Genomic DNA, 26,366 nt, shown 5'->3' with positions numbered 1-26,366 from the left:
CCCTCTCTTTCATTTTGCCCCCGTTACTAGTGCTTGTATCTACCAGCACCTATCAGCTGCAGTGTGTATATGTGTGTGTATGTAATCAGTAAAGTGAGGCTTTAAGTGCCACGTTCCCGGCACGTGGCTGCCTCACGGCAATGAGCCTCACAGGATTGCCTGAAACTCCCACACATTCTTCCTCCTGTAAGTTAGACTTTCTCGTTTTCTGACGATTTGGGTTGCATGGACCTGTCAGCTAACGAATGCAGCCCTTGGGCTTAAATACCCCCACAATGCATTCTTTTTGTATCCTTGGAAGTCCTCTTTGCTAGTTGTGTGTGTGAACGAGAACACAGAGGTCTTTAGAAAGCTTCAGTTATTACAGGTAAACGTTTTTGGTGCAGATATCTGTCTACATTTTTGCAAGACGGCAGCCAGAGCACAACCCGTGTGAACCAAAGTCCAGACAGCGAAGTAATAAAAGCAGGTTTTGAAGGGGCAAATATTTGTGTTCAGAAGGTTCCGTATGAAGAAAGAGGCAACCAACACGATGTAAATTGTACATCACTTTTAATGTTCATTTCTATTTCCACCAGAGCAGGGATATACAGTATATATAGGTATATATGTCTATATATAGAGAGAGATTTTCTAGAAAGGAAATAAAATGCAATTTCTGCATATCCAGGAGACGTAAAAGCTGAAAACAGTCAGGAATCAAAAGGAAGACGAAAGAGTCCAGTTTTGTGCTGGATTAATCCAACAGGGATTTCTAAAAAATATTTACTCTAACATGAATTATGACCATAAAACAACAAAGAAAACAAGCACAAACAGGGGAATGTTAAGTGGATGTGTAATTTGAATATATTGCTTAATGTTCGCGTTCAGAGTGATTTTGCTGGTAGTGATTTGGTTTCTACAGAACCTGTTTTGAAATCCACCAATTTCCACTATTTCCTTCAATCTGTTTATGATCTGCTGTAAGTGACTAATAAATAGTTTACCTGAGAAATTTGATTTAGATTTTACTTGATTATACTGGTTTAATTCAACATGCAAGTTTTTTTTTTTTTTTTTAAGATTTCTGTTTGACTTAAGATTTATTTTTTCTGGGAACATGTGAAACTGTTATACAATTATAGAGCTAACTTATTGCTCTTTTGAAATGAAATCCTGCATAGAGATATGAAATGCATCATTTGCACATAACCTGCCCTTTCGAGGGGCTTAATGTTTCAGAGAAGTGGGCTGAAAATGACAAACTCGTGGAGCTGATGGGTGTTGGTTCACATTAGCTATCTGCAGCTCATTAAATTAGCCAACAAGTGGCTGGTAAATTAACAATTACTGCGGTCTCAGTTTTATCTGCAGCACCTATCTCTCAAGGCAAGGACACAGTGGTCTGAAGTACTTTCAGGGATAAATCTGTGACCAAACTGTATATTTGTCTCATGAGAGAAGAAACCACAGCAAGCAGTGCAGCAGAAACAAAGAAAATAGAGTTATCCAACATGGGGAGCACAGAAAAGAAGAGTAAACAGATTTAATGATGTGGACGTTCTGTCTTTTCAAGCAGCGTTAGAGTACAGTCTTCTTATTGACTTGGCAGTGTGTGCATAATCTTCAGCAGTAAGAGCCTAAATGAGGCTTTTTAATTGTTGGTTTATGTAAAAGTGGCTCAATGCATGGGTAAACAGACGTCACTAGTTTATCCCCTGGGCTTCAGCTCCTCTCTGTTTCTCTTCGTCTCTCATTTGATGGAGTGCTTTCAGATAACTTCAGGCGTTGCCACCTCCTCTCTTTCTCTCTCTCTCTCTCTCCTTCCCTTTTCCTCTTTTTTTTTCTTTCTGTCCAGCTCTATCAATCTCACCCCTCTGCCCACCTCCGCTGCTTCCTCTTTTTTTTCCCCTTCCCCTTCCTGTCATCCCTTCTTCTGCGGTTCCTCCCACCCAAAGGCCATCAGTGTGGCGAGAACCGTTCGGTAAACGTCTGGTGCCACGCAGAGTTGTCAGTAAAGCTTGAGCTAATTAGCAGAATCACAGAATAATTAGTTTTTCTTCTCGTCATTTAATTCCCACCATCCCACATGAACCTCATCCCTTTCTCATGCCATCTTGAGCTCCAGGACGTTTCTGCTCTCCTGTTCCTTTTTATCCCCGCTTTGTCTTGATTTTTCTCCTTACTCTGAGTCTCCAGACTGCGCCTTCGTTTTACCTCTTCTGTCTCTTTCTACGTCTCCCGGTGCCTGTTTCCCTTCTACATCTGTCTCCTCTCTCCCCGTGGAGTGCTTTCCCGCCCACACCTTTTTCTCTATTGAGGTTTCTCTTGCCGCTGTTAACTTAGACACATGGTCGAGCTTGTTTTCTCACTCCGCGCCTTCCTCCCACTCTGCTCCCATCCTCCCCTCCCTTTTCTGTCGTTTTTGCTCACGCTCTCTTTCCCTCTCCAGCCCAGTCTTATTTATCTGAAACGCCAGTGTTTGTTTACACATCTATTTCACCCCCCCATCTTGGCCAGTGATCCATCCCCTTGAAATATTAGTAAAAAAAAACATGGTTTCCAGTATATATTTGTTTCACCTTCTACTCCTTTAATTTCTCTTCATCACCTGAGGTTGTTTGTTTGCTCCTTTCCATCATCAGTCCAAACTTTTCCCCTCCATTCCTCCTGATGTTTTGTATCTGCCCACCTTGCTTTTTAGGTTCCCAAAATTACTCCTCTCTGTTTTTTTTTTGTTTTGTTTTTTTCTTTTTAGAAATGTGAGTCCTTTGGTTGATCTAGTCAAAACCCTGACTATATGAGTAACAAGTAGCACTTTTCAAAACCATTTTATAGATGAAGATGCTTTATCTGATAGTTTTCAAAGCATGTGCGGTCTGAACCGTCATGTCGCATTTCATCCAACTTTACGTCGTTGACAGGAGATGTGCATCACAATTCTGCACCAGAAGAATCTAGATACAGTAAATCTACGCATAAATACTGACTGAAAATTATAATTATAAAATTAGGAAAGACATTTGTGCCAATGAAATGGATTGCACCATAATCTCACCACTGGTGGCTCTTACTGCACATCCAAACAGACTTTTCTAAAAATCTCCATGAAAGGCCACCACTATTAGTTCTGCTTTCTTTTCAAGAGCTGATTTCATTTTACTACTGTAAACAGTGCGCTGATGTGTGACATGAGTATTGTTGTGCCATGCATCCTGGTCGCTTTGGGGTCATAAACCGTTCACACTAAAGTCCGATTGCTGTCATATCATTCAGTAGTGTGAACGACCAGCCAAACCCATGTCGTCTATTTCTACTCTTTAGCTGTGGACCTTATTTGTTGTGTGCATCAAGAACACTCCCAGTCAGAGGGTGGCAGCAAATGCAAAGCAGATATGGAAATTATGAGTCACACATGAAGAGAAGAAGGAAAACAGAAGAGCTTGTGCCTGTCCACCAGTCAGCAAACTGGTGGACATGCACCATGTGTTGGAATGTGTTGGACATGAACACCCAAATTATTCACATGCTGATTTAGATTTGTGCCAAATAAAGTCCAAAAACATCATTCCATGTTGGTCCTGTATGTTTCAGATAAGTCCAAATTCACCGACATTCTTCCTTTTAAATGTCAAGTAACAATAAGAGGGAGAATACGTCTTAAAGTTTCTCCACTGGTTTGTTCTGGTCCACTAAGTGCCAAATGTTTATTTTCGGCCTAATTAGATTTCCTTGGATTTGGGGTCATGTTTCACATTGCCTGGCAAATCGTATTGATTGAGGCAGACTTACTGAGCATGTGCTGTCATAAATCACCTAAAAATTGGCCTTTTAAGTGTAGTTTTTTTTAGCTACCTGGCTTTGTGCAATATAGGCATCTTTTGTTTTTTGGATCTCTCTGCCTATGAGCCATATAGCCATTTTTACAGAATTAGACAATAAGAGAAGCCGAGATCAGAGCATCTACTGTGGCTTTAAACGTATCTACCTTGCATTTATGCATTCTAAGTACATCATGATTCCAGGCTCTTATTTTCTCTGAAACTTGCTCACTTTTGCACAATGTACTCGCAATATTTCGCTCCTTTTGTTCCATCGACTACAGTACACCTCTGTCCTTGTGTCTCTTCTGTCCATCTGCTCTGCTGAGTCGTGCGATCAGGAGAGGCTCCATACATCACCTCCCCACCTCTCCAGGGACAATGCTGTGGAGGAGGGGAGGACAAAAGAAAGGGCTGTGGAGATTGGACAAGCTTTCCCACACATGCACACTCTCGCTCGTGCACACAGCACCACCAGCTGTTAGCAATGACTGCAAATTGTTTTCCCTGCACCTATTTGTAGCACACAACTGATTGGAAGGTTCTTTCTCTCAAAACACACATTCCTCTGCTCATATGTCTGCACAAGCGCTTCCTGGAGTTGTGTCCGAGTTTGCCTTGTTGTTTCTTTTCAAGTGCAATCTGGGACAGACCGACACTTTGGGTTAATGCAATTTCCATTTTCTGCTTTTTGAGAGCGCGGTGTTATCTGGCGACGAATCGACGCGCTCTCATTGGGAGTCGAGAGATGGCGAGAGACGAGGAAGGCCAAAGATCGAAAACGGGCAGCGTGTGTGACTGGCGGAGGGAGAAGGTATCGGCGAACGAGTGGAGTGAAAGAGACAAACAGAGCAAAATGAGGAGAATTTAGAGAAAGACACAGTAATGCACCCGATGTGGGAGGGAGGGCTGCAGACGGAGAGATGAGTAGAATGCAATAATTTGATAAAGCAGCTGAGGAATGGAGGTTTTTCTACACTCTAACGCTTTTAGTCCCATTTCTACTTTTTTACGGCAGATTTCATCATATTACCAAAGGCCATTTTGGCTCTATTGTGGATAATAGGGTGCTGTGGAATTATTGGAGATGCTGGCTTAGATAATGGTCATTCTCTCTCCGTCTCCTCTGCACTGGAGGGGGAGGAAAAGGCACAGGAAATACAGCCGCAGGAGGAGGAGAGATTAATGGCCTACAAAGATGAGCAGAGTTGGGGGCGATGAAGATAGCAGAAGGTGCTGCACTTAGAAAGGCAGCTTAATGTGCAAGACAAAAGGAGGTAAAGATGGGTTGTTCTCTTCGCAAAGAAGTGTTTTCAGGCGTGCTCAAGCTGATCTCTGAATGTTTACTTCTAATGCAATAAGTGCACAAGAAAACCGGATTTATTTTTCATTATTTGCCCTCACAGAAGCAAGAGTACCAGCAGAGCAGCATATAGTCACTTAAATATGCATCTTCTGCTGAAGTATTTCTACAAAATCTATGCCTGTGCATAAAAAAGGCTTATTGTGAGGAATAGTTGCAGCAGTTTCTTGGCTCAACTAAAAAATAAACAATGCCAGTATCTATTTCATTAGCTGTTGCGCCTCATGTTATAGCTGGTTATCTACCAGCTGTAGCCTTTGTGAGGAGTGAAATTGTGTGAAAAGAATATTTAATGTCTATTTTATGTATGTTGCAACTGATGGGCACTTGAACAATGTTTAGTTTAATCTCTGAGCATCAAACCACATTCAGATTTAGGAACTTTCAACGGCCTCATATTGTTTGAATCCCCATAATCCTTCTGTCTTCATTCGGTGGGAAGCACCTCAAAGTCTTTATAAAATCAGGTATACAGCGGATTCTTGACCATACAGCGATGTGCTCGAGGCAAGTTTTGGATCATGTTTTGTAAAACCAAGGGACGGTTCTGTGTGAAAATCCCAGATGATCGGCGGTTTCTGAAACACTGAGGCCAGCTAACATCACTGCTCCGTTCAAAATGACCTAAATCCTGTTTTGCACCATCAGGAATCTCTGTGCGAACTTCGAGTCAACACATTCAGCTGTGTACGTCCATTGTACTATCAGCCTGGTCACCATCAGGCTTGATGAAGATGTTGTATTGGATTTGATCCAATTTTAGCATTTTTGAAATGTTTGTTAGCGACAGGAAAGGATCTAAAGAGATTTGGGGTTCATCCAACTTAATTGAATGTAAATGGGCGTGAATGAGTACTACAGTGACCTCTAACCACGATGCAGCATTTCACACAGTAGAGTACTTGTAGGATGAGGCAAAAGCTACAGAAGAGTCTCTTGCTGGAATATGGGAGAACAAGAGGAATGACTCGGGTCGCTATAGGAATGCTGAAATAAGGTGGGGAGAAGATGAGGAGGATGGAAACGGAAGATTGTCAAAGGATGTGAACTTGGCTGGGATGAAGAGCAAGAAAGGAACAGAGAGATGGAGAGACTGAGGGATGGAGGGAAAGAAAAGAAGGGTGGGGGGGGTCTATTACCCTGAGACTAGAGCAAAGTGAGAGAAAAGATAGAGAGACAGAAAAAGAGTAATAGCCTTACAGCTGCACCTAATGGCTTCTCTGGAGAGGAGAAGAGAGAGATGGAGGGAAGGAGCGCAGAGGAGGAGAAGACATAATGAGGAGGCTATGACAGGCTCAGATGGATTCAGACATGGAGGAAAAGACAAAGAAAGGTGAAGGTTATACAGCTGTGTGGTAAAGATGGAGTCAAATAAATAAATGAGGGGGGAAAAAAAGCGAGAGTGAAATATGGTTGATTCTGAGGCAGGGGGAGGACATCGACGCTAAAGAAGCAACCTGGAGAATAAAGATTGATGAGCTCAGATGAAGGAAAGCAAACGTAAAACGATGCAGGAAAAACAAATGAAAGCTGCAGATTCGGAAGAGGAACGAGGAGAAGAGTGAACAAAGGAGGAGGGAACATGGGGAAGACGGATGGAGCTGAAGGGTAGATGGAGACGGAGGGAGTAAAGGGGTGGAGGAGAGAAGGAGGGAGAGAGAGAGAACAGTGGCAAAGCAATCAGGTGAGGAGGAGATTGAGAGGGGAGCGCGGGGAGGGTGGCTCGACGGAAGAGGAGGAAATTGAAGAGGAGGTTTTCTGGGTGGATAAAAGGGCAGTTTTCTATGTGTGGGGGGGAGAGAGAGAGGAATGGGGAGGGCGGATGGATGTGTGGAGCGTATCTTCACCTCCGTTAACAGCCGTGTAATAGCGCTGATCGCAGCTGTGAATAATTCAAAACGGCTAGTTGGTGAATTGCCGTTCAGAGGAGAGCAAATAATCACCACGCCGATAGGATAACCTCACAAACACAGGTGTTGTGGAGCGTCCGCAGGGCCGGGCTCTTCTCACAGCTCAGACCCCGTCGTCAGTGAAAGATAACGAGCAGCAGACTAGAGAGGCTCCGCAACAATTAGATTGAACAGAAACACCTTGCCTCATCAGACAAACACACAAATCTCCCAGTTCAGAGCGCACAATTACATCACTTAGTCATTTACAACTCATCGCTTCCACAGCTCCCGCCTGCTGTGCCTTTAAGGTCGCCATGACGACCGTTTCCAGGGTGATTTGGTGCAGCACCTGGTCCCTCTCAGGGTGGTAAGCTCGCCTGCTCGCCACCACTGATCTCATCCCTTCGCTCCGGTCGCCTCCCAGCCTCTCATCCCCGTGTCGGGTCCGAGGTCTCCCGTCAGCGTTCGGCCCGCCGGCCTGGAGGTTTATGAAGCTGCTGGAATTCGACGGGTCTGAGGTCCGTCTCGTGACGCATCAAGCAGTGACAATTAGTGGTGCAACAGAACATGAATGGCACTGATGGCCAACAAGCAGGAAGCTCATTTATGCATCGAGTTGCTAATGGTTTCTCACGCGAGCCTCTGTCGTGTTATCCAGTTTGTTCTGTTTCTAAATAATTGCAGCCATGATGCCACTCTTTTTTTTTTTTTGATCACTGTGGAAAAAAGATTTTCGAGTTTTGCTTTTTGTTGTTATGTTTGTGTGTTTTATCACCGTTCAAAGCAAAAAGTGATTGTATTTGTGTGGGACATTAACATAGAACTAGTTCTTGATGAGGATGAACTTGCAGAAGTGTCTCTGAGATTCTTTCCTTCTCTAATCATTCAACCTTAGTTCTAAGACTTTCATCTAATACATATAACATACAGCTGAAATATGTTATGTATGATCTTCTACATAACTTCTCTATTTTTCTCTGTGGAATTTCTATGTAACTTTAACTCAGCTTTATGAACTAGTTACATTTTAATATGTTTTTAAAAATGGGTATTTTTTTTTTACATATCTTGTGTCTGTCCTTTTTAATGTCATTTAGAGAGCAGTTCACATTAACAAAGGAAAAGTTTAAGATTGAAAGATTTTTTCCTCCCTATAGCATCTTCCTCTCTTCTTATTCAGCCTCAAACCTTAATGCATTTAACTGCGCATTAAAAGGGCTGATGAAAGTTTTTTTTATTATTAGTATTATTATTATTATTGTTATTATTATTATTATTATCATTATTATTTGTCTACAACAACATTTCACCTGAATCCCCTACCTGGCAACATGTAGATGTTATCTTAGTCAACATTTGTGCAAGGGCTTTGCAAAAATAAACATAATTGTGGCAGTGTCACGCCACTTCAAGAGAGGCTGGTCAGAGTCGGAGGGAAGATGGATGGAAATACAGAAAAATCCCGGATGAAAACCTGTTGGAGGTTACATACGAGATGAGACTCAGGAAGACGTTCAGCCTCCACCAACACGAAGAGGGAAACCCCAAACGGCTTGAAGCTGTAGTTACAGCTAAATTTATTTGCACAAAGTATCGACTAAGAAGGGCATGGATGCGAATGCACGCCATGTTTTTCATAACTTTAAAACAATTTCAATAACTGAAACCAAGCTACTTAAAAAGATGGGCTGTACTTAAAGTCTATGGTTAGCTAGTCACTGTTCACTGCTAGAGTAACTTAGTGCTGTCAAGTGTCAGGTAAAACGCTGACTAAATCCATCTGTTTGTTTGAACGACCATCTCACATGGTGCATAAATAAGAAGAATGCAGTTAAACAAAATTTACACATTCCTCCCCTGCTAATCAGCAAAAAAGAAAGCAGCTGCAATGACTCAAGGCAGGTGTGGAGACAACGTGGTTGAACAAACAGTGAGTTGAACCAACTTCATTTGCAAATCCAACCGCCTTCTACAATAATCGTCTGGCTTTACGCTGGAGACAGAGTACATGTGATATTGGACAAGCAGATGTCACATTTGTAGAGACAGATATTCTCGTCTGGAGTGGGTGTGTAATGTAAGTGCACATCGCCGACTGTAAAAATAAACGCCAACCAATAGATGTGTCGTCGCTGAAATCGGAGTTTAACGAATTTCACGCTACACGACTGCAAACGAGCGTGGAGTGACATTCCTTGCTGTATGCCGTCTGTGGGTGGCTTTCTGTCTCTGCAGAGAAATCACTTTGTTAAGCACGGCGCCTCCAAACAGAGCTCCTGCTGCAGGGATTCATTTACTTAAACTGATCCCCTCCCGCATGCCTACATGGATTTCACAGTGTCCCTGCATGGCATCACCTCGCTTCAGTTATGGTTTTAGGATGATCCCGAGGACCCCGTCAGGCTACCTGTTTATTGGCGTTTTTTTTTTTTTGTTTTTTTTTTACTTCGGTCTCTGATGGGGGAGATTCGTGGTAAAAGTTTAACTTTGACGATAGCCTGAAATAACGTGTGTGCGCCAGTGTGCAGATTCACAAGATTCAGAAATAGGCCAGTTAGGGTTTAGACGAGAGAGATGTTAGAGATTAAACAGACCTCTGTGGGGAGCAAGGCTCTTCTTCAGCAGTTTAAATATAACTCCCCTCTGGGGAAACTGTGCAAGTTTGTGTGCTGGTGTGTTTGCAGGGGCGGGGTTAGAGGAGGTGAATGGATGTGCTGTTCCAATCGACAAGGCGTAAAAAAAATAATTTAACTTTTATCCATTGTCCATGTTTTGTGGGCATAGATTGTTCATCCTGTGATTTATATGACAAAAAAGAAATGACTAAATTCTAGGATGTCAAGGCTAGTTCTGGAAGAAGTCCTGAAAAATGACGGTAGACGATAACATCAGTGTGTCAGAGTGATGTCTTCTTTACTTGTGGCGCTCTGGGAATAGTCAGTACGGTGAGGTCTGTCTCCACCATCTGCTCAGGGTTAGTGTGTTTGTGTGTTTTCATATGTGACTTTGTAAATCAGTCAGCAGGTGGTGCACAGCATGCATAGTAATAATGCTTTAACCATGAGCTCAAATACCCAGCATCCCACATGGGCAAAGTATGACCCGGGAATCAGAGGTTTTAACATTGAAAACTCAGCGGTTTAGCCAAAAAGAAGTCAGTGGAAACCATGTCAAGTTTGTGAGTCTTCATTTAAATCAAAACATTCTAAATGTCTTTTTTTAATTAAGTTCCTAACTGTTTTCTCCGCCTTGGTGGGAAAGTTGTTTTTGTAAAACCAGACAAAGAGAGTCCTGGTGCATTCCTTTCTTTACCATTTCATTCTTTAGCAATTTTCTTTTCATAGCCAAAAAACTTGAAAAAGCAGCCGACTATGGGATATATTCTTGTTTTGTCTTATAACCAATAAGGTTTTGTCTTTGCTTGGGCATCCATGGTCTTTCTATTGTTGGTAGTAGGAAGAGAGCATGATAAGAATGTCTTTACCTTTATTCCTTAACACCTAAACCAACATGCATGCCCCAAATTATCCAGATTTAGGTCTAAAATCATCTTTTCATTTTTTCCAATATGTTTCTGCTGGCTAATATTGGCTAGATTTTAATTTTTTTAATCTAGTCATCCTAACATGCGAAAACTTGATTTGTGTTGCCTCAAATCTCAATCATTTTTTGTAATTCATCTGTAAGAACTGTCTAAATAATTTTCAACATGACATTTTTTTAAATAAAATGTAAAAAAAAAACAATTTTTATCTTCTTTGAAAATTGACAAATCTGTTACATTGCTTCATTCTTTTGCATGGTTTGAAACATTTCTTAAATAAAACGTCTTCAGCTGCGCAAGCATGAAATATTTTTTCCAAAGCATAAGCTCATTTCTTCACAGTAGGGTTATTAAGTCTAAAATCCCCCGACCACCAATTTGATAACTGCATGTTTTCTAAAAGAGCTTAAAACAATAGACGGCAATTTCCTTTTTCTTTCTCCAGCAGATCCATTGATTCTGCCATTGTGATCATTTTCATAAGTTTTTGATAAGATGTTTCCTTGAAGAAACGCCACAGTGGATTTTGTGGTGCTCTCTCCATCAGTCACTGGTTGTGAAGGGAAACCAGTCACAGGCCGTGAGCTGGATTTACCACATGTCTGCGCCTTCCCCATGTTCACCAAAGGGTCAGGGTGTGAAGTGTGATCCTGTCGGACATTGAGGCATTGATGAGCGCTGGCTGTGAAGCGTGCCCTTCATCAACCAGAGACGACACGGACGTGTTCCATGCAGCCGCAGCACAAACCATCCCCAGCTGCGTCGCTGCTGCAGATCCGAACGCAGACGGGGAGACGTCGTGCATACAGATGCGCTTTTTCGTTTGCCATATCTGTGATCTTGCAGCTGTATTCTCCGTAAGAGTCTCCTCACCTATCCAAACCTCGCTGCTTCCCCACTCTCCTCTTTACACCGCCCTCCTCCCCCTCTTCTCGATCACACAAGTGGGTGACAGATGTGAGCGACTGTGCGGCGCACACAGACACCCAATGTTCTGTTGCCAGCCACCACTGCTCCTCCAGGCTGCGAGTATATGTGTTTTCTCAATGTGCAAGCTGTAAGGCTTCATGCAGTGCTGTTTTAATCTGTGTTTGTTTTTTTGATTTCCACTGTGGGCGCCCTGATTTAGGTGTCTGCATGTGTTATTTCATAGTAGCAAACGCAACCTTTAATCTCTCTCCTGTGGGATTCATTTCAGGATTCAGACACACCTTTAAATACACACACACACACACACACACACACACACACACACACACACACACACACACACACACACACAGCAAATGCAGTGGCCATGCTTCTGCTACATGAGACCATGACAGGCTCACTAACGCACACGGGCAAGCATGCACACACACACACTTCCGCTCACTTGGAGTGTAATGCAATCACCTGGGCTCTCCTTGCTTCCTAACTCAATAAAGCTGACAGGCTGCAATACACACATACACACAAACATCCTCCGGAGTGACCGGTAATACATTCAGCATCTCTTTCATTTCATCCTTCTTTCTTATGCTGAGCAGCAGCGAAGAGAAGCAGCTCCTGTTGTGGATTGCTTTGAAAGTTTGTGGTCTGAGTGGAGCTTTTGGGGTAGGACTGAAGAGATGGAAAAAGATGGAGCTGGTTCGAATCAAAACACACTCTTTAGAAACGTTTTGTTTTGGCTATAGAGGAGTTGTTCAGGTTGTGTGAAAGGGTTAAATGCAGTTCAATATCTTCCTTTTAGTAGATAGCTCTCATTGCATCTAGGCCTGTCACAATAATCAATAAATCAATTAATTGCATGATAAATTAAACTCAATGATTTCCACTTGTATAATTTATTGTTCATCTCTTCTTTTTCTCTCTTTCTAAAAACTGGATGATAAAAGTCTCAGTTAGACCTTTTTTGAAGGACAATTGCATTGACAAAGTCTTCAAAATTAATTTTAATTGTTTTATTTATTCATAAGATGTTTTTCATTTCCAGTGTTAAATGTTCATTACTCATCTTTGAGAATGTGTTCTTGTATTATTACTTTGCCATTACCATTATGTTACTTAAAAATGGTCTCAAAACATCACCATTATATTTTACCACAGTAACTGCTGGAAGAATTTATTGACCAGCAATATTTGTTATTGTGACTGGCCTAATTTAATCTTCATTTAGTTTAATCAGTGTCAGTGGTACTGAGGCTAAAGCTAACAGCTAATATCAAATTCTATATTTATACACTGTAAAAAGTCACAGTTTTATTCAAAAGTATTCCTGTGATGTGATTTGGCCACAAGAATTAAAATTAATTTTCTATTTTTGTTTACCTCTTATTATTAATTAGTAAGATTACTCCAGCTACCATAACTGAAATGGAGGTCTATGTATTCCTTAAAGAAAACCATAAGTTAAAGTAAGACGTTTCCCATTCCAGTATTTTCCATAGCAGACTCTAGTTCAAATGCCTGAAGGATAAATAAGACAACTTTTCTTCACGCTGTTGAGCCATCCTGTTATCTGTTCAAACTCTACTACTCTCTCTCTTGCAGTCAGAATGAACCGCAGACACGTCTCAGATTGTCGTAAAACATTGTGTTGTTACTGAACGCCTAGTACGCATCACTAAAAAGATTACGGCTGGTCAAAGTGAAAAAATTTTATTTCTTCAATTGTCTGCACTAGACAGAAGTGATTGAGATGTGACAGTGGATTAGTGTACACCATTGTGATGTTTTTGAGTAGTCAAGATTTTTGGACTTGGCCCTTCTCAGTTTAGCCATTATGCTCAGCCTGTGGGACCAGCTAATCTGTATTTATAGTAAATAAATACACAGAGAGAAAGAGAGCAACTGAAATGATCATCTGACAAACTCCGTCAGGAAAGATTACTAAGGACTCTGACTTGAGTGTAACTCTGTGTTTTTTGTATGCACGCTGTGTGAGATTTGTTGGGGTCTGCCCAGCGCTCCGAAGAGTGACGAGGCACGGCGGCCATAACCGGTCCTCCGAGCGCCATCTGCTCATCGCCGCAGCTACTGTTGCCAGGGTACCTGCTCTCCTCCCTTCTATGGCTCATCACCTCCAAGCTCAGACTTGATTTTTTTTTCTCCCTAAACGAGATCAACACCCAAAGTCTCCCGCTTAGTCCCTCATCCTGCTCTCCTGCCTCCTTTCTCAGCTCACACATGGTGATTTATTTTCTCTTTTCTTTTCCCATCAGGAAGATGCATTACTTCCACCAAAAGCTTTTATTCCGTATGTCCATCTTTTCTGTTTAATCCTCATTTGTGCGGACATGATGCGGGCTCCCTCTGTTTAGAGGGGGAGATCTGAGGAGAGAAAGGAAAAAGAGAGTTTGGAGGAGGCGATGTTTAGAGAAAAGGGAAGAAAAGAGGAAGAGTGAGATGGGGAGAGAGGGACAGATCGTAGATCAGAACCGTCATGATTGAGCCATCTGCTGAGAGGAGGACACTGAGACTCTCTCACACTCACGCACACACACATTCCTGAGATTAAAGATCTCCACTGCCACCTGTTGGTAGATTCCCAACACCGCATGCTCTGCAGGCAATCATCTGACTGCTCTGCCTCCATCAAGGCACAAACAAGCGGAGATGAGACACGTATCTGTGAACATCGATCAGTCTGGTCTGCTTGTCTGTTAAGCCAGTCTTGAGCGGCTGACTCTGTTTGCTCTGCAGGGTGTTTTGGTGCTCTAATATACAAGCTTTGTCTTCACCTTCCTCCTCTCTAAGAAGAGCAGAGTCTCAACACGGATTATGAGGCTTTGGCTCTTTCAGAACATGTCGAGGACGGTTGTATTTTAGAGAATTTAACCGAGACTATGATTCGGCACCGTAATCCCGTTTTTGCTGTTTCCTGCTCGCCTGCAGGTAAATGTGATTTGTTGTACAAAGTCTGATGGCCTGTGTTGTTGCCGTTTTATGTCTGCAAAATGCAAACACTTCGCATCGGCCCTGAAATGTTCCTTCTGCTTCCATCTTTTCAATTGCTGGCAAGCCTAAATGTTGTCCACTCTTGCTCTGCCGTCGAACCTTTAATAGACCCATAAACGCTGCACTCCCATTGGCCAGAGCAGGCCATTTCATCCTATTACAGATTAGCATACGGCCGAGTGGAGAGGGAAGTGCTCTTTATATGATAATGAGGAGCTAATGTATGCAGAGAGGACAAACCAGCGCCCCACTGGGAGGACTCAGGGTGGCCCATGTCTGTCTTTGGTTTTGACTGTCTCTCTTTGTGAGCTGAAAACCACCAAACACAGACGGAGTAAACCTGCCGCTGTACGTTGATGCGGTTTTGCGAGTGCACTGAATATTTTTCTCATCGCCACCTGATTCCCGTTGTGTCGTGAGCAGTCAGTGACTCAGGCTGTTTTTATTGCCTGAAATTACTTCATTAAGCGACGAGTTGCTAATGGGACTGTTTTTATTGGGTTTTACCCACTATGCGTAAACAAGAACATAAATAAGATTTGGAAATTTTTTATTTCTTTTGAGTTAAAGAGGATTACAGCTCCCCAATTTTCTGCATTTGCAGAGAGGGAATAGAGGCTGTTGAGAAACCAGCCCCAGCATCGCATCGACAGTTTGTACCAGTTTGTATCAGTACATTAGCATTACGTTCCTCACTCTTCACATCTAAAACCCGCAAACACAGTACCCATGTCAGAACCCGTTGCATAACAGTTCAGGCAAAGGCTTCTTTAGTTTAGCACATTTATGAATTATGAAAATGAGTAAACATAAAAAAAAGCAAAAATCTTGTTAGTTTATCATTTGCTGAAAAGCATAATTACACCCAATTTCTGTTCAACTTTATTCAGATGCAAGTTGAAGCTTTGAATAATGATATGACTCTAAACGAAGCCTTTTCGAAAGCAATATAAACCTTATTGGTCTTCAATTTAGAGCTGCTTCCAAAGTAAAGCCACATTTACTTGACAGTATTTTGCTGGAAAAATGTGATTCATGCTTCCATTACGTCACATCCAGATCGCTGCAGAGGACGTTAATCTGGGTCGGTTACAAAGTGTGCAGATTAAACTGGCTTCTCATATTTTAAATTGAATTGAGGATCTTATTATTATTTTATTTTTACCTCTTCAGGTTTTTCAAGGGTCTGATCCAGTCTTTCTTAACTGATCTTTTCTCCAGGAACTGGACTGAATGTGAAGGTGATCAGGCTTTTGCAGCAGCTGAGCCAAAGTTCTTGAACAATGTTCAGGTCCATTGTGGGTGCACTTCTTAGACCGGAAATATCAGTGTCACCACATAATGTTCATTGGTTTCACTTGGTTTTTGCTCCAAATAGAGCATAAGACTATGGAAATGGCTTTTAGTAGTGACTTTAAATTGTTATTGCTTGATTGTTTTTAAAATGTGCTTTTTGAATAAATTTGTTATTCAAACTGACTTGTATGATGATGCGAAGAGGAAGCTGACTTGTTATGAAACTATTGCTTATTTGACTGTTTAGTGATGGTTGTTTATTCTTATTTGAATATTTTTTTGTGATCAATAAAACTTTTTATAGTTGCACATGTAAAAGCATGTAAAAATAAAAGCTGTGTTTAATACTTAGTTGTACGCCAGTAAAATGTTACCATATTACCTGTTACAAAGTTTTAACTGCAGGTGTAGTAAAAAGAGATTGCTTGTTTTAAAGATTAAGCATTTAATTTTAAAACTACTTAATTTTAAAACAAATCCAGATTGCTAAAAAGTCACATATGAGCAAGGAGCTTTAGAAAACCTAGTTTCAGTTAGTATTAGACTAATTCTCCCTCTTTTTTCCTAAAATCAGACACAAATATTTAATTTCTCAAAGCTTTACTGTTAATCGCATAACTACCTGTTCAACAGTCTTCCTGACCTGTTGCTTTCTTCTTCTTTGATGCTTCAGGAACAAGGTGTGGTGGGAATGTCCCGGCCACCCGGTGCAATACCCCCTCCTCACCCAGCTGGGGGCGTTGCCTCTGGCGTGGGGCCCAGCCAGGGGTCAGGTCCACCTCCAGTCTACCCCAGCAACCAGCAGGCGGCCATGATGAAGCAGATGATGGTGATAGAAGAGAAGAGGATCCAGATGCACATGATGGAGCAGCAGAAGATCCAGAGGCAGCATCTTCTGGTCGAACAGGTGACAGAAGGACTTTGGAGTCGACCTCCGCTTGTGGGTGTGCAGCACCTAACCCTCTCGTGTTCCTGACTCAAGTCAGGTTGCATGTTTAATTACTCGCATCCAGCCCTCTCCTCGACGTTTCCTTTTCATCTCTGTGGCGTGTGTGTGCGTGTGTTTTTGGCTCACATGCCGCCTGCTGTGATAATGTAGTGTTTGCTTTTTATTTCTCCTTCTGAGAGGAATCAAGTGGTAAAGAGTTCTGAACTATGATGTCGCCACCCACCATATGCTTTTTAATTGGACCGGCAAAAAAGGAAACGCACACACAGACCCGCAAGCACAGGAGTGTGTACTGAGAACTCGCTGCCGCCGTCTGACTGGATATTAGGCCTGAAACATTTTAGTTTTCTTTTTAGAATTTAATGTATCAGTTATTCTGACAATCAGTCAATCAGACAAAAAGAAATGCCATCATCTGCCAATTTTTCATTTGACTACATAAAAAGATGCAAACAAGCAAATTTAGAAAATACTGTACATTTGCCTAAAACATACAATTCATTTAGTGTTTGATCATATGAAGCAAACGATGCGTCTGCATGAGAAAACCTCAATCCTTCCTGCTAGATTTAACATACAGTGTAGAGCTAATCAGTTGACTATTTTTTTGACTAAGTAATTAATCATTTCTATAGAAAATGATGCTTAATAGGATAATTTTGTATTTAATTTTTTTTTATTATGGAACTTAAACCAGTTCAAGCTGAAACTATGTTACTTCAGGAGTTCATGGTACAAGATTTTTGGAGAGGATTTTTTTCTTTTTATCTTAAGTGCAAAATACTAAAGTTTTTTTTGTACGGTTTTGATTCAGTCCACTTTGTATCTTAATTAAAGGTGTCGTCTGGTGTATGTCTATGCCAGCTTTGCATTCATTGACACGGAAATGTTCGCCCATTTTTGTTTACCAAATAGCTAAGGCTCAAGCTGGAGAGCTTCCTGTTGGTTTAGCACATAAAAATAAAATAACTGAAAGCATGTTGCAAGAGGCATCATTCATGTTGCAAGGCCCTTTTCGCCGATTCAACTGTTTTCTTCGGTATCGACTCAACCGCCATCTCTGTACGTCCAGCAGTGCCAACGCCTGTTTCTAACAGGTTGAACATCTGTCTGAAAGAGGCTCAACATCTGTTCGGATAGTATCCATAACCTGTCTGCTCTTTACTGTACCAAAGTTTGTGTCTTCTGTATCAAGCGTCTGTGTGGCCTCAGATATGAGTCCAGTCCTCGCAAGGCCAGCGATGATCTTTGTTTTACCAAACAAGTGATTAACCTCAACTCTACCAAGCACCTGTCTTACATTTACCTTAACAGCATCATTTGCTGTCTGTCTTCACATAACATCTGTTTCAATTATCTCGTACCAAACACCTGGATCATCATAGCTGAGGGGCTGTGAACCATCTCACTTTAAACTAATCTTACATCTGTGGCATCTCTGGTTCCAGCGGTTGCCAACATCTGCTTCGATCGTTTTGAAACAAAGGTGTGTCACTGCACCAGGTCTTAAAGGAAGAGGTGAAATTTTGTTTGGCCATCGGCAAACATGCCATAATCAATTCTGTGCACAGTACCATCTGCCATATGACATAAAGTCATCATCTTTAAGCAGGTGTTGCGTCAACATAAGCAATTTATCTCTGTTATAGAGATGCCGTAGAGATTCAGAAAAAGATTAAATTGAAGTTTTCGAGCATTTCTGGGGATCAGAGATCACAAGTCCTCCTTCCTTATGTGCGCTTAATTTAACCCAGATTAAAACTGCTTGTTTTGCACTGAAGCTACAGAAATCCCTCCCAGGCTTCCACTCAGAAACATTTTTAAAATAAAAGTGCTTTAATTTCACTCAGTGATTAATAAAATTGAAGTCTATACTCTTAGGTCTGCATTATATTAGGAAAACATTTCATAAGTTTAGGATTTTGGTCATTCAGATCTATATCAGGTACAGACACCTGCTATAAATTTCCTCTGTATCAGCATTTTCAGAACATGCAGTTGAACCTAAGGAGTTGTTGTGTTTGCTCACAAAAATTAATCTTTGGTTCATACTCTAAATTGATCTTACATCTAAAGTGAAAGTTTGTTTTATTTGGGTTTTCCACCCCTTCCTTTTTATTTCATAAATGGTCCTGCATAATGATCTCAAGTCCTGAACAGATTGATCTGGTAATCCATCTCATAATCATAATCTCATAATTATTTGTATGTGTGTGTCTTTAGCTCCAGCAGCAGCAGCATCTCCCCAGGCAGATGGGCCAGGGCCAGAGGAATCCATACCCCCAAGTCAATCAGTACCAAGGTAAAACACACAAAATACCTGAGTTCATTCCATAAAATGGTAGCAGGCGTACAGACCATCTCATCTACAAGGCTCATCCTCGCATTTCATCACATTACAACCGCAACCTCAATCTATTTTATTGGGATTTCATGTGACAGGCCTACCAAAGAGAAGTGCACTGAAAAAAAATGACACATTGTGACAAACACTTTTTCTGGGGAAGACGCTAAATATCAGTCCAGAGCTACAACGCAAAGGTTTAGTTCAAAGCATATGCATGTGACGGTCTGGCCTAGTCAAAGTTCAGATTTAAAGATAGCTGAAAATTTTTGAGAAGATTTAAAAATGAATCTGCCCAGACACTCAGAGTGAGCTTTGGCTATTTTGCAAAGAATAGACAGCGGTGGAGACACACCCCAAATATTCGCAGGTGTAATTAAAGTAAAAGGTATTTCTGAAACAAGCGTAAACTGAAGGAGTCCGAATACAAATGCACAACTTCCTTTTCAAGATTTTAGTTTGCAAAATATCTTGAAAACGATCATTTCTCTTCCACTTCTTCCTGCTTTGTATTGATCTCTCACATACAATAAAAATGAAATGCCTTGACGTTTGTGGTGATAAATGGTAAATGTGAAAATGATTCCTGCTGCGCCTGACTGTATCTCCAGCTGTAGCTTGTCCAATAAGTTGATATATAATACAGACAAGCAGCATAAAACTGTTTCTGCGTCGCCCTCAGCTCACTGGTTAGAATCTAAAAGCAGCTCCGACCAAGTATTCCTGTCAAACCCATCCCTGTCGCTTTTATCTGCCTCAGTCAGATACATATCAGTCATCTCGGAGTTGCTCTTTCTCCTCTCTTCTGCCTCTTTCTCTCTGGGGGGAAAAAAAAAATCCTGATCTGCCTGTTACCAAGGCAACCTGTCCGTCCCGCATCCCCCAGAGTTCTGGTGAAGTCGGTGAGATGGATGAGACGGGGGAAGTGGGAAGGGAGGGAGGACTGGCAACAAGAGGAAGAGGTAGATGGTCCTGGTCGGTAGAACCTGAGGTTGGGAACGGAGGAGGAGTGAAGACAAGTGGGTGAGAGGATGATGGAGAGATGCAGGAGGGGAGTCAGCACTCTAGCCATTTATAGCCATTAGTCTGTCTGCAGGTCTGGGACGGTAAGGTGGAGAGGAAGATGATTCCAGATGAAACTTTTGTAGATACACAGCCAGAGTAAAGCTGTGCAGTATTAGGAAAACCTGTGGCGTGTGATAATATTGGTGAATGTTGCCATAAATAAACAAGTCATGGAGTATTAATGTTCATGGAAAACATAAACAATTCAGCAAAGTTCCAGCTTCTTTGGGATGGTGGCCAGAAGTTTCTCTAACCTCAGTGGCATGAGTCAACAGAGATTCAATAAAATACTTTCAAAACAATTTGAGCAACTTATGCTGTCTTGTTGAAAATAAAAGTTTTACCTTAAGGAGGTTCTCAATGCTAATTAATAGTGGGGTTGAGTTATATCTGAGTTACTATGATATGGTAATTGGGGGGGATCAATATGTGAATAATATCTCCATTTATAAACTCAGTTGTGAGATAGTTGATGGATAAAACTGAGTCTAGTTCAGCTGTCCTGCACTGACCAAATACATATACAATTGCTATGATTATTATATTGGTGCGTATATGCACGCCCTCTGAAATACAGCATCTAACCAATCCACTTTGATTGCGGTATTGCACAAATTGTCTTAGCTGGTAGCATTTATGAGTTTCTTCCTACTCATGAGCCTGGATTGCATTATTCATCAAGTTCTCACTCGTCTGTTACATTTCAGGTCGGAGCTTTAAGAAGAGGGATTAGTGGAATGGTGTCAGTATTGGGTCTGTTAAAGGATTTAGAGCCATTTCCACTTCCTCAAGCTCCTGCAGTTATGCTTTAATAGGAGGAACTGTGAAAATGAGCTACTGGTGCTTAACTGTGTTCATCTGTGTCATGTTTTGGCGAACCGAGGGAGATGGGACATATTTCTGAGATTAGGGAGTTAATTTGTCACACGCTGTTATGCATGCATAGCATACAGTGAAACAGGCCCTGAATCACTCTTTGTCTGGAGGAAAATATGAAACTAGAAATCACAAGAGGCGACCCAGGAAATATGCTGAGGAATAAGCAGGAAGGAAAAATGATCAACTGTGACTCTTGTTGTGGGTAGATCACTGGCTGAACACATCAACAGTGGATATTGCACCTGAATGATGAAATAAGTAATAAATAAAAAGACGGTTACTGGGGTGGGAAGCGTCTTTGATCATTTTAATTATTTGATCCGTAGGTCCTCTTTGTTACAATGCTTGAGACCAAGATGTGACTTTGATGATCAGAATGTTTTTTTACAGCGGCCATGAAGCTATGAGTCACTGGGTGGTAATTCCAGGTCCACATACTGTGACCTGGGACAGTAGGTGAATAGAGCAGGTGAGATGGTCTGTAAGATGAATCCAGGTGTGTGACAACCTTGTGGGACTCCAGTTTGGAGGGTGATGGTCCTGGACAATTAGAGGCCCACCTTCTCTACAAGTGGGGGGGTTGTCTGAGGGGAGGTCCAGCACCATACAACCAATTAAACCTCAGCATTTATTTGTTGTATTTTTTGTCTATCCCCATTTGTGTCTATTTTTTTATTGTTCTAACATCTCTTTAATTTGCATTTATAGGTCCTCCACAAGATCTGGCATCCAGAAGCCAATCACTCCAAAATATGCGGTCCTCTCGTCTCCTCCAGCAGCAGCAGCAGCAGCACAACCAGCAGCAGATGGTCCAGATGAATTCGGTTCAGGGTCAAGGTGGCCCAGTGGGACCTCAAGCCGACATGGGACTATCCTATGGCACCCAGGGGTCCAGCCAGGGTGCCTTATATGGCCTCAACCCTTCGATGAGCCAAATGATCCACCAGCAGCAGCACCAGAACCAAAGCGTCCAAGCCTCCATGGGTCTTCCACCGCAGCACAACCCTGCCGGAGGACCCCCTCGGCAGGCAGGTGCAGGTCCTGGACTCGGAGGTATGCCCGGGGGCCCCGGGAGCAGCGGGGCTGGAGCTTATGGAGGACAAGGGATGTTGATGAACTCCATAACTCAGCAGCCCCTCAAAGGCCCCGCAAAAGCTCAGTCTCAGAGACTGCAAAGCATGCTGGGAGGTGGAGGAGGTGGAGCTGGGATGGCGGCTGGCGGCTGGCCGCAGCAGCAAGGACCAGGTCTGCAGGCCATGGGGGGAGGAGTCGGAAGGACTACAGGAGGAGCAGGAGGAGATATGGTGGGGTTCACCTCCTCCCAGGGTTATGGTATGCAGCCCGGTCAACCTCCGCGTATGACCAAGCAACATTTTCCAGGTTCTGGACAAGCTGGCCAGGGAATGGACCCCAGAGTGGGCAACCCGGCTGCAAGTATGGGCGGCCCAATGATGCGCCCTCACATGGGTAATCAGCCGAGGACCAATCAGCCCCGACCCATGGTCATGAACCAGGGGATTAGCCAGGGAATGATGGCTCAGGGGATGTCTGGGATGGGGCCTTTTGGACCAGGTCCAGGAGCCCCAGGAATAGGGGGAGGAGGAGGTGGACCCTATGGACCAGGAGGAGTTGCAGTTGGGGGTCAGCCACAGGGCTACCAAAGGACAGCCAATCAGGACATGTCATCCTATGGGTACGGGGGCGGGCCCTCAGGAGGGGGAGCCTTTGGTTTGGGTGACGGATCGGGGGCGGAGCTGGACTCGGGCGATGGGTGGATGGATGAGCTTTTCCAGAACCAATAGCCAACGGGGAACATTTTTAGAATGAACTCAACTTTGGGACATAACCTGAGAAAGTCCAACAGAAAGGATGACACGACATAGACTGGCATGTTTTGTTTTGTAAAACATGAGGGAGATTATAAATAAGTTCTGATATTATGTTTTCTGTGGGTATGCGTGTGTGTGTGTGTTTGAAATGGAAGGAGCTCTCACATGTCTTGTGCATATTATTGAAAAACAATATAAGAATTAGGAGGTGTGTTTTGTTAGTTTCACTCTTACGTTCTCGTGTTTGAAAGCGATTCCTGTTTACACCGCTTAACTTTGAACCCAAGCTTTTTCTCAAACCACAGGGCTGATGAAGAGGAAGACAATATCATTCTCAAGGTGACAATTTATTTGTGTGAGGGATCTGAAGCTCAGTGCTTCAACCTTGCTTCAGATCCCTCAACTCTATCCTCTCAAGGCTCCCATTTCCGCTCTCAGCTCTGTTCCCCCCACATATATACAACAACTCTCACCCAAACCTGTAGCCCCACTCTCCCTCCAGAGACTCGTTCATCACTCACAGCACTCTCTTCTCTGTTTATATTGGGCACATCGCAACAGGACAAATGATGTTCCACTATTGTGCAACACAAGCAGATTTGAGCCAGCCTCTTATGCTTTTTGCTAGGCAACCCACCCATAATTTCTCCTTCTTTTTTTTTTTTTTTTTTTGAGGGAGTTTGTTTCATTTCCTGCATTGTGTAGCACTGTATAATGTTTTTTGAGTGAACAGAACAAAGTGAAGGACAGGAGTGGGATAGGACAGACAACTACAGCACAGCATACACAGTCACAACGAACAAAGATGCTAACGTGTGGGCCAGTCTGTGGGACACAAGCCCCATCCCATACATCAGCCAAAAAATGATCACTGGGCACTGAATGTACTCAAACACCACAAGTGACTTTATTTTGTTTTGAGGGGAATTCTTAGAGAAGCTCACCTGCAGTGCCTTGCAAAACTCCTTCAACGTTTTCATACTTTGTCATGTTACAGTCCCAAACTTTAATGTATTTTTACATGGATTTTATATTATAAACTAATTCAAAGTGAGGTAAATTTGGGGAAACAGAAGGAAAAGTAAACCGGGTTTTCAAAGTTGTTCACAAATTAATGTAACGTATGGCAGGCATTGCATCAGAGGGATGGTGTTTGCAAAAAGTCTTGCCACAGATCCCAAGTTGGATTTAAGTGTGAATTGAAATATCTGATCTAAGCTACACTGCATCTCAATAAAGTGGGAGTGAATACAAATAGAAGACAAGACCATTCAATATTTTTTTTATTTTGTGAAATTAAAAACTATGCATCATTTTTCTTCTGATTACAGTTATGTGCATCACATCACATAAAATCCCAATAAAATAGTCTAAAGTTTGTGCCTATAACGTGAAAGAAATGTTACAAAAACAAATTGAGGAGTATGAATACCTTTGCAAGACAGTGTAGTTTATTCCTGCTTTATCTCAAACGTCATTGCAGGCTGTGTCCATAGCCCAGAGTATGTCTGTCCGTCCTCCTGTCGCAGTACAGCCTTCCCATCAGCACTGCTTTACACCACAACTTCTGCGCTGCACTATTAGGAAAACACACAAGCGTCCCTGTTTTAGTTCACAAACCACTGCTCTAAATTTTGATTTTGGCCTTACAGGCCAAAATATTCAGCTATAAAGGCTCTCAGTGGTTCTACTTCCCTGTAGGAAACTGTTGGCTTTACGTCCGCTGCTCATGCTTTTATTCACCATCACCTTCATCAGACTGCCTCACCTTCATCAGACTGCCTCATCTTGAGCCCTGAAATGTAAACATAAAGATATAACATAGGTTTTATTGCTGTGGTTCTTGTCAACATGTTGCATCTCTAAATGTTTTGTATTATTCGGTGAAAGACGAGAGTGTCTGATTTTAGGACAATAATGTAACCTGCAAAACCAAAAAGCCTTCTGTTCTTATAGTTGTTGTCGTCGTCGTAAAATCCAGCCCTTTAATAGAACTCGGTCGTCCTGTTGCAAATGAGGCTCTATTTTTTGTTTGTTTGGGGGGGGGGGGTTTGTCACATGCGAGATATGTTTGTGGGGTTGTAGCACTCAACCAGTTTTCATCAAGGAAAAATGGTTGAATAATAAACAGATTGTTGAATCTGCTTTCCCGGACAAAGGTGGGGGGGGGGAAGGAATTTCATTCTTCCAGAACTCCGACGTGCGCCCAGGCAGGCTCGGACTTCATTTCCACGCCAAAGTGGGAGGAGAAAGGTGTTTGAAGGCCCTCTGTGTCTGTCTTGTCCTTTTTAGAAGTGAGAGCTCTGAGATCTGGTTTGGAAATTATTTCAGACAAGAGAACAGAAGCTTCCTCCAAATATCACAATACTGGGACCAAGTCTGTAGACAACATTTTAACAAAAATGGTTGTTGTTGATGTTCTTTGTTCTTATTTTATTTTATTTTATTTTTTTTTTTTACTGGTGCTGACATATATATGTGATTATGAGAAAAAAGTATATAAAAGATGATGGCTATTTGTAAATATGTTTTTACAGGTTTAAATACATCAGATATTACAGTCTCTACTCTGTAAAGAATTTACTGTTTGTTGAAAAATAGAGTATTTTTATTTTTTTTTTTCCTTTTCGGTTTCACTTTTAATCCATCTGAGCTATGCCATTGCACTTCAGACAATGTCTTACTACTAATTTGTATTGTAAACCTCCTCTCTTTTTTTTAGTTTGAGATTTTGTTCTTAAGCAGTGCTTACTTCTTTTTATCTTGTACAGAATATTGAAATGTTAACAAAAGAGAATTACAGAAGATTTTTTTTTTTTTTCAAAAAGATACAATAAAGAGAGAATGTTCTCGCTGGTCATATTAAACTGATCTGTTGTTTGTTGGGTTCCTTTGAATTGTCAACATCTTTATGTATGCACAGTCATTCTTTTTTTTTCCCAAATATTGACACTTTTGTCCTCACTCTTCTTTAAAGGACTCATATGTTCATTTCACTCCATTTTTATTTAAAACAAGCAATTGTCATTTTTTTGCCGAGCTGTTCTGGAGCGTTGCCAAAATGTTCAGTTGGAAAAACAAATCATACATATATTAGAAAACCCTGCAAATACCAAACTCACAAATTAAAATTGCACAACTACAAAAAAAAAAGACCAGCATCTAAAAAAATAATCTCCATTCTGAGTTAACATTTTAACAGCAAAATTTGTGTTGCTGAAAGAGGCGATCACACAATGTATTAAACATTGTTGCAAACACTGAATAATAAAGGCGGTTAATTGTATGTCATGGTAGCTGGTGACTATCGATAATTCGGTTGCATTTGCTCATTTAGACAAACCTGGGATTAAAACTATGTAGCAGTTTGTTCGGGGTCAGTCTAAAAGAGTTCTGCACATCATGCAAACTCACACTACAGGTGCATGACAGTCTTCACCAGCAAGGGTTTTCTGTGTAGTTC

General features: G+C 41.9%; 1 protein-coding gene across 1 annotated transcript in view; it reads left to right on the top strand.

Moving 5' to 3' along the window:
• The window catches only part of maml3 (mastermind-like transcriptional coactivator 3), a 107,868-nt gene extending 81,772 nt beyond the window's left edge, over positions 1-26,096 (top strand). Inside the window, exons 4-6 of the mRNA XM_055041252.1 lie at positions 16,511-16,744; positions 19,010-19,088; positions 21,783-26,096. Of these exons, the coding sequence (XP_054897227.1) occupies positions 16,511-16,744; positions 19,010-19,088; positions 21,783-22,876 (1,407 nt within the window). The 3' untranslated portion in view covers positions 22,877-26,096. The remainder of the gene's footprint in view (positions 1-16,510; positions 16,745-19,009; positions 19,089-21,782) is intronic.
• The last annotated feature ends 270 nt before the right edge of the window (positions 26,097-26,366 follow it).

Source organism: Poeciliopsis prolifica, unplaced genomic scaffold (assembly GCF_027474105.1).
Source record: "Poeciliopsis prolifica strain line A6 unplaced genomic scaffold, Auburn_PproV2 SCAFFOLD016, whole genome shotgun sequence".
Classification (NCBI taxonomy): Eukaryota; Metazoa; Chordata; class Actinopteri; order Cyprinodontiformes; family Poeciliidae; genus Poeciliopsis; species Poeciliopsis prolifica.
This window is presented reverse-complemented; position numbering and strand designations above follow the sequence as displayed.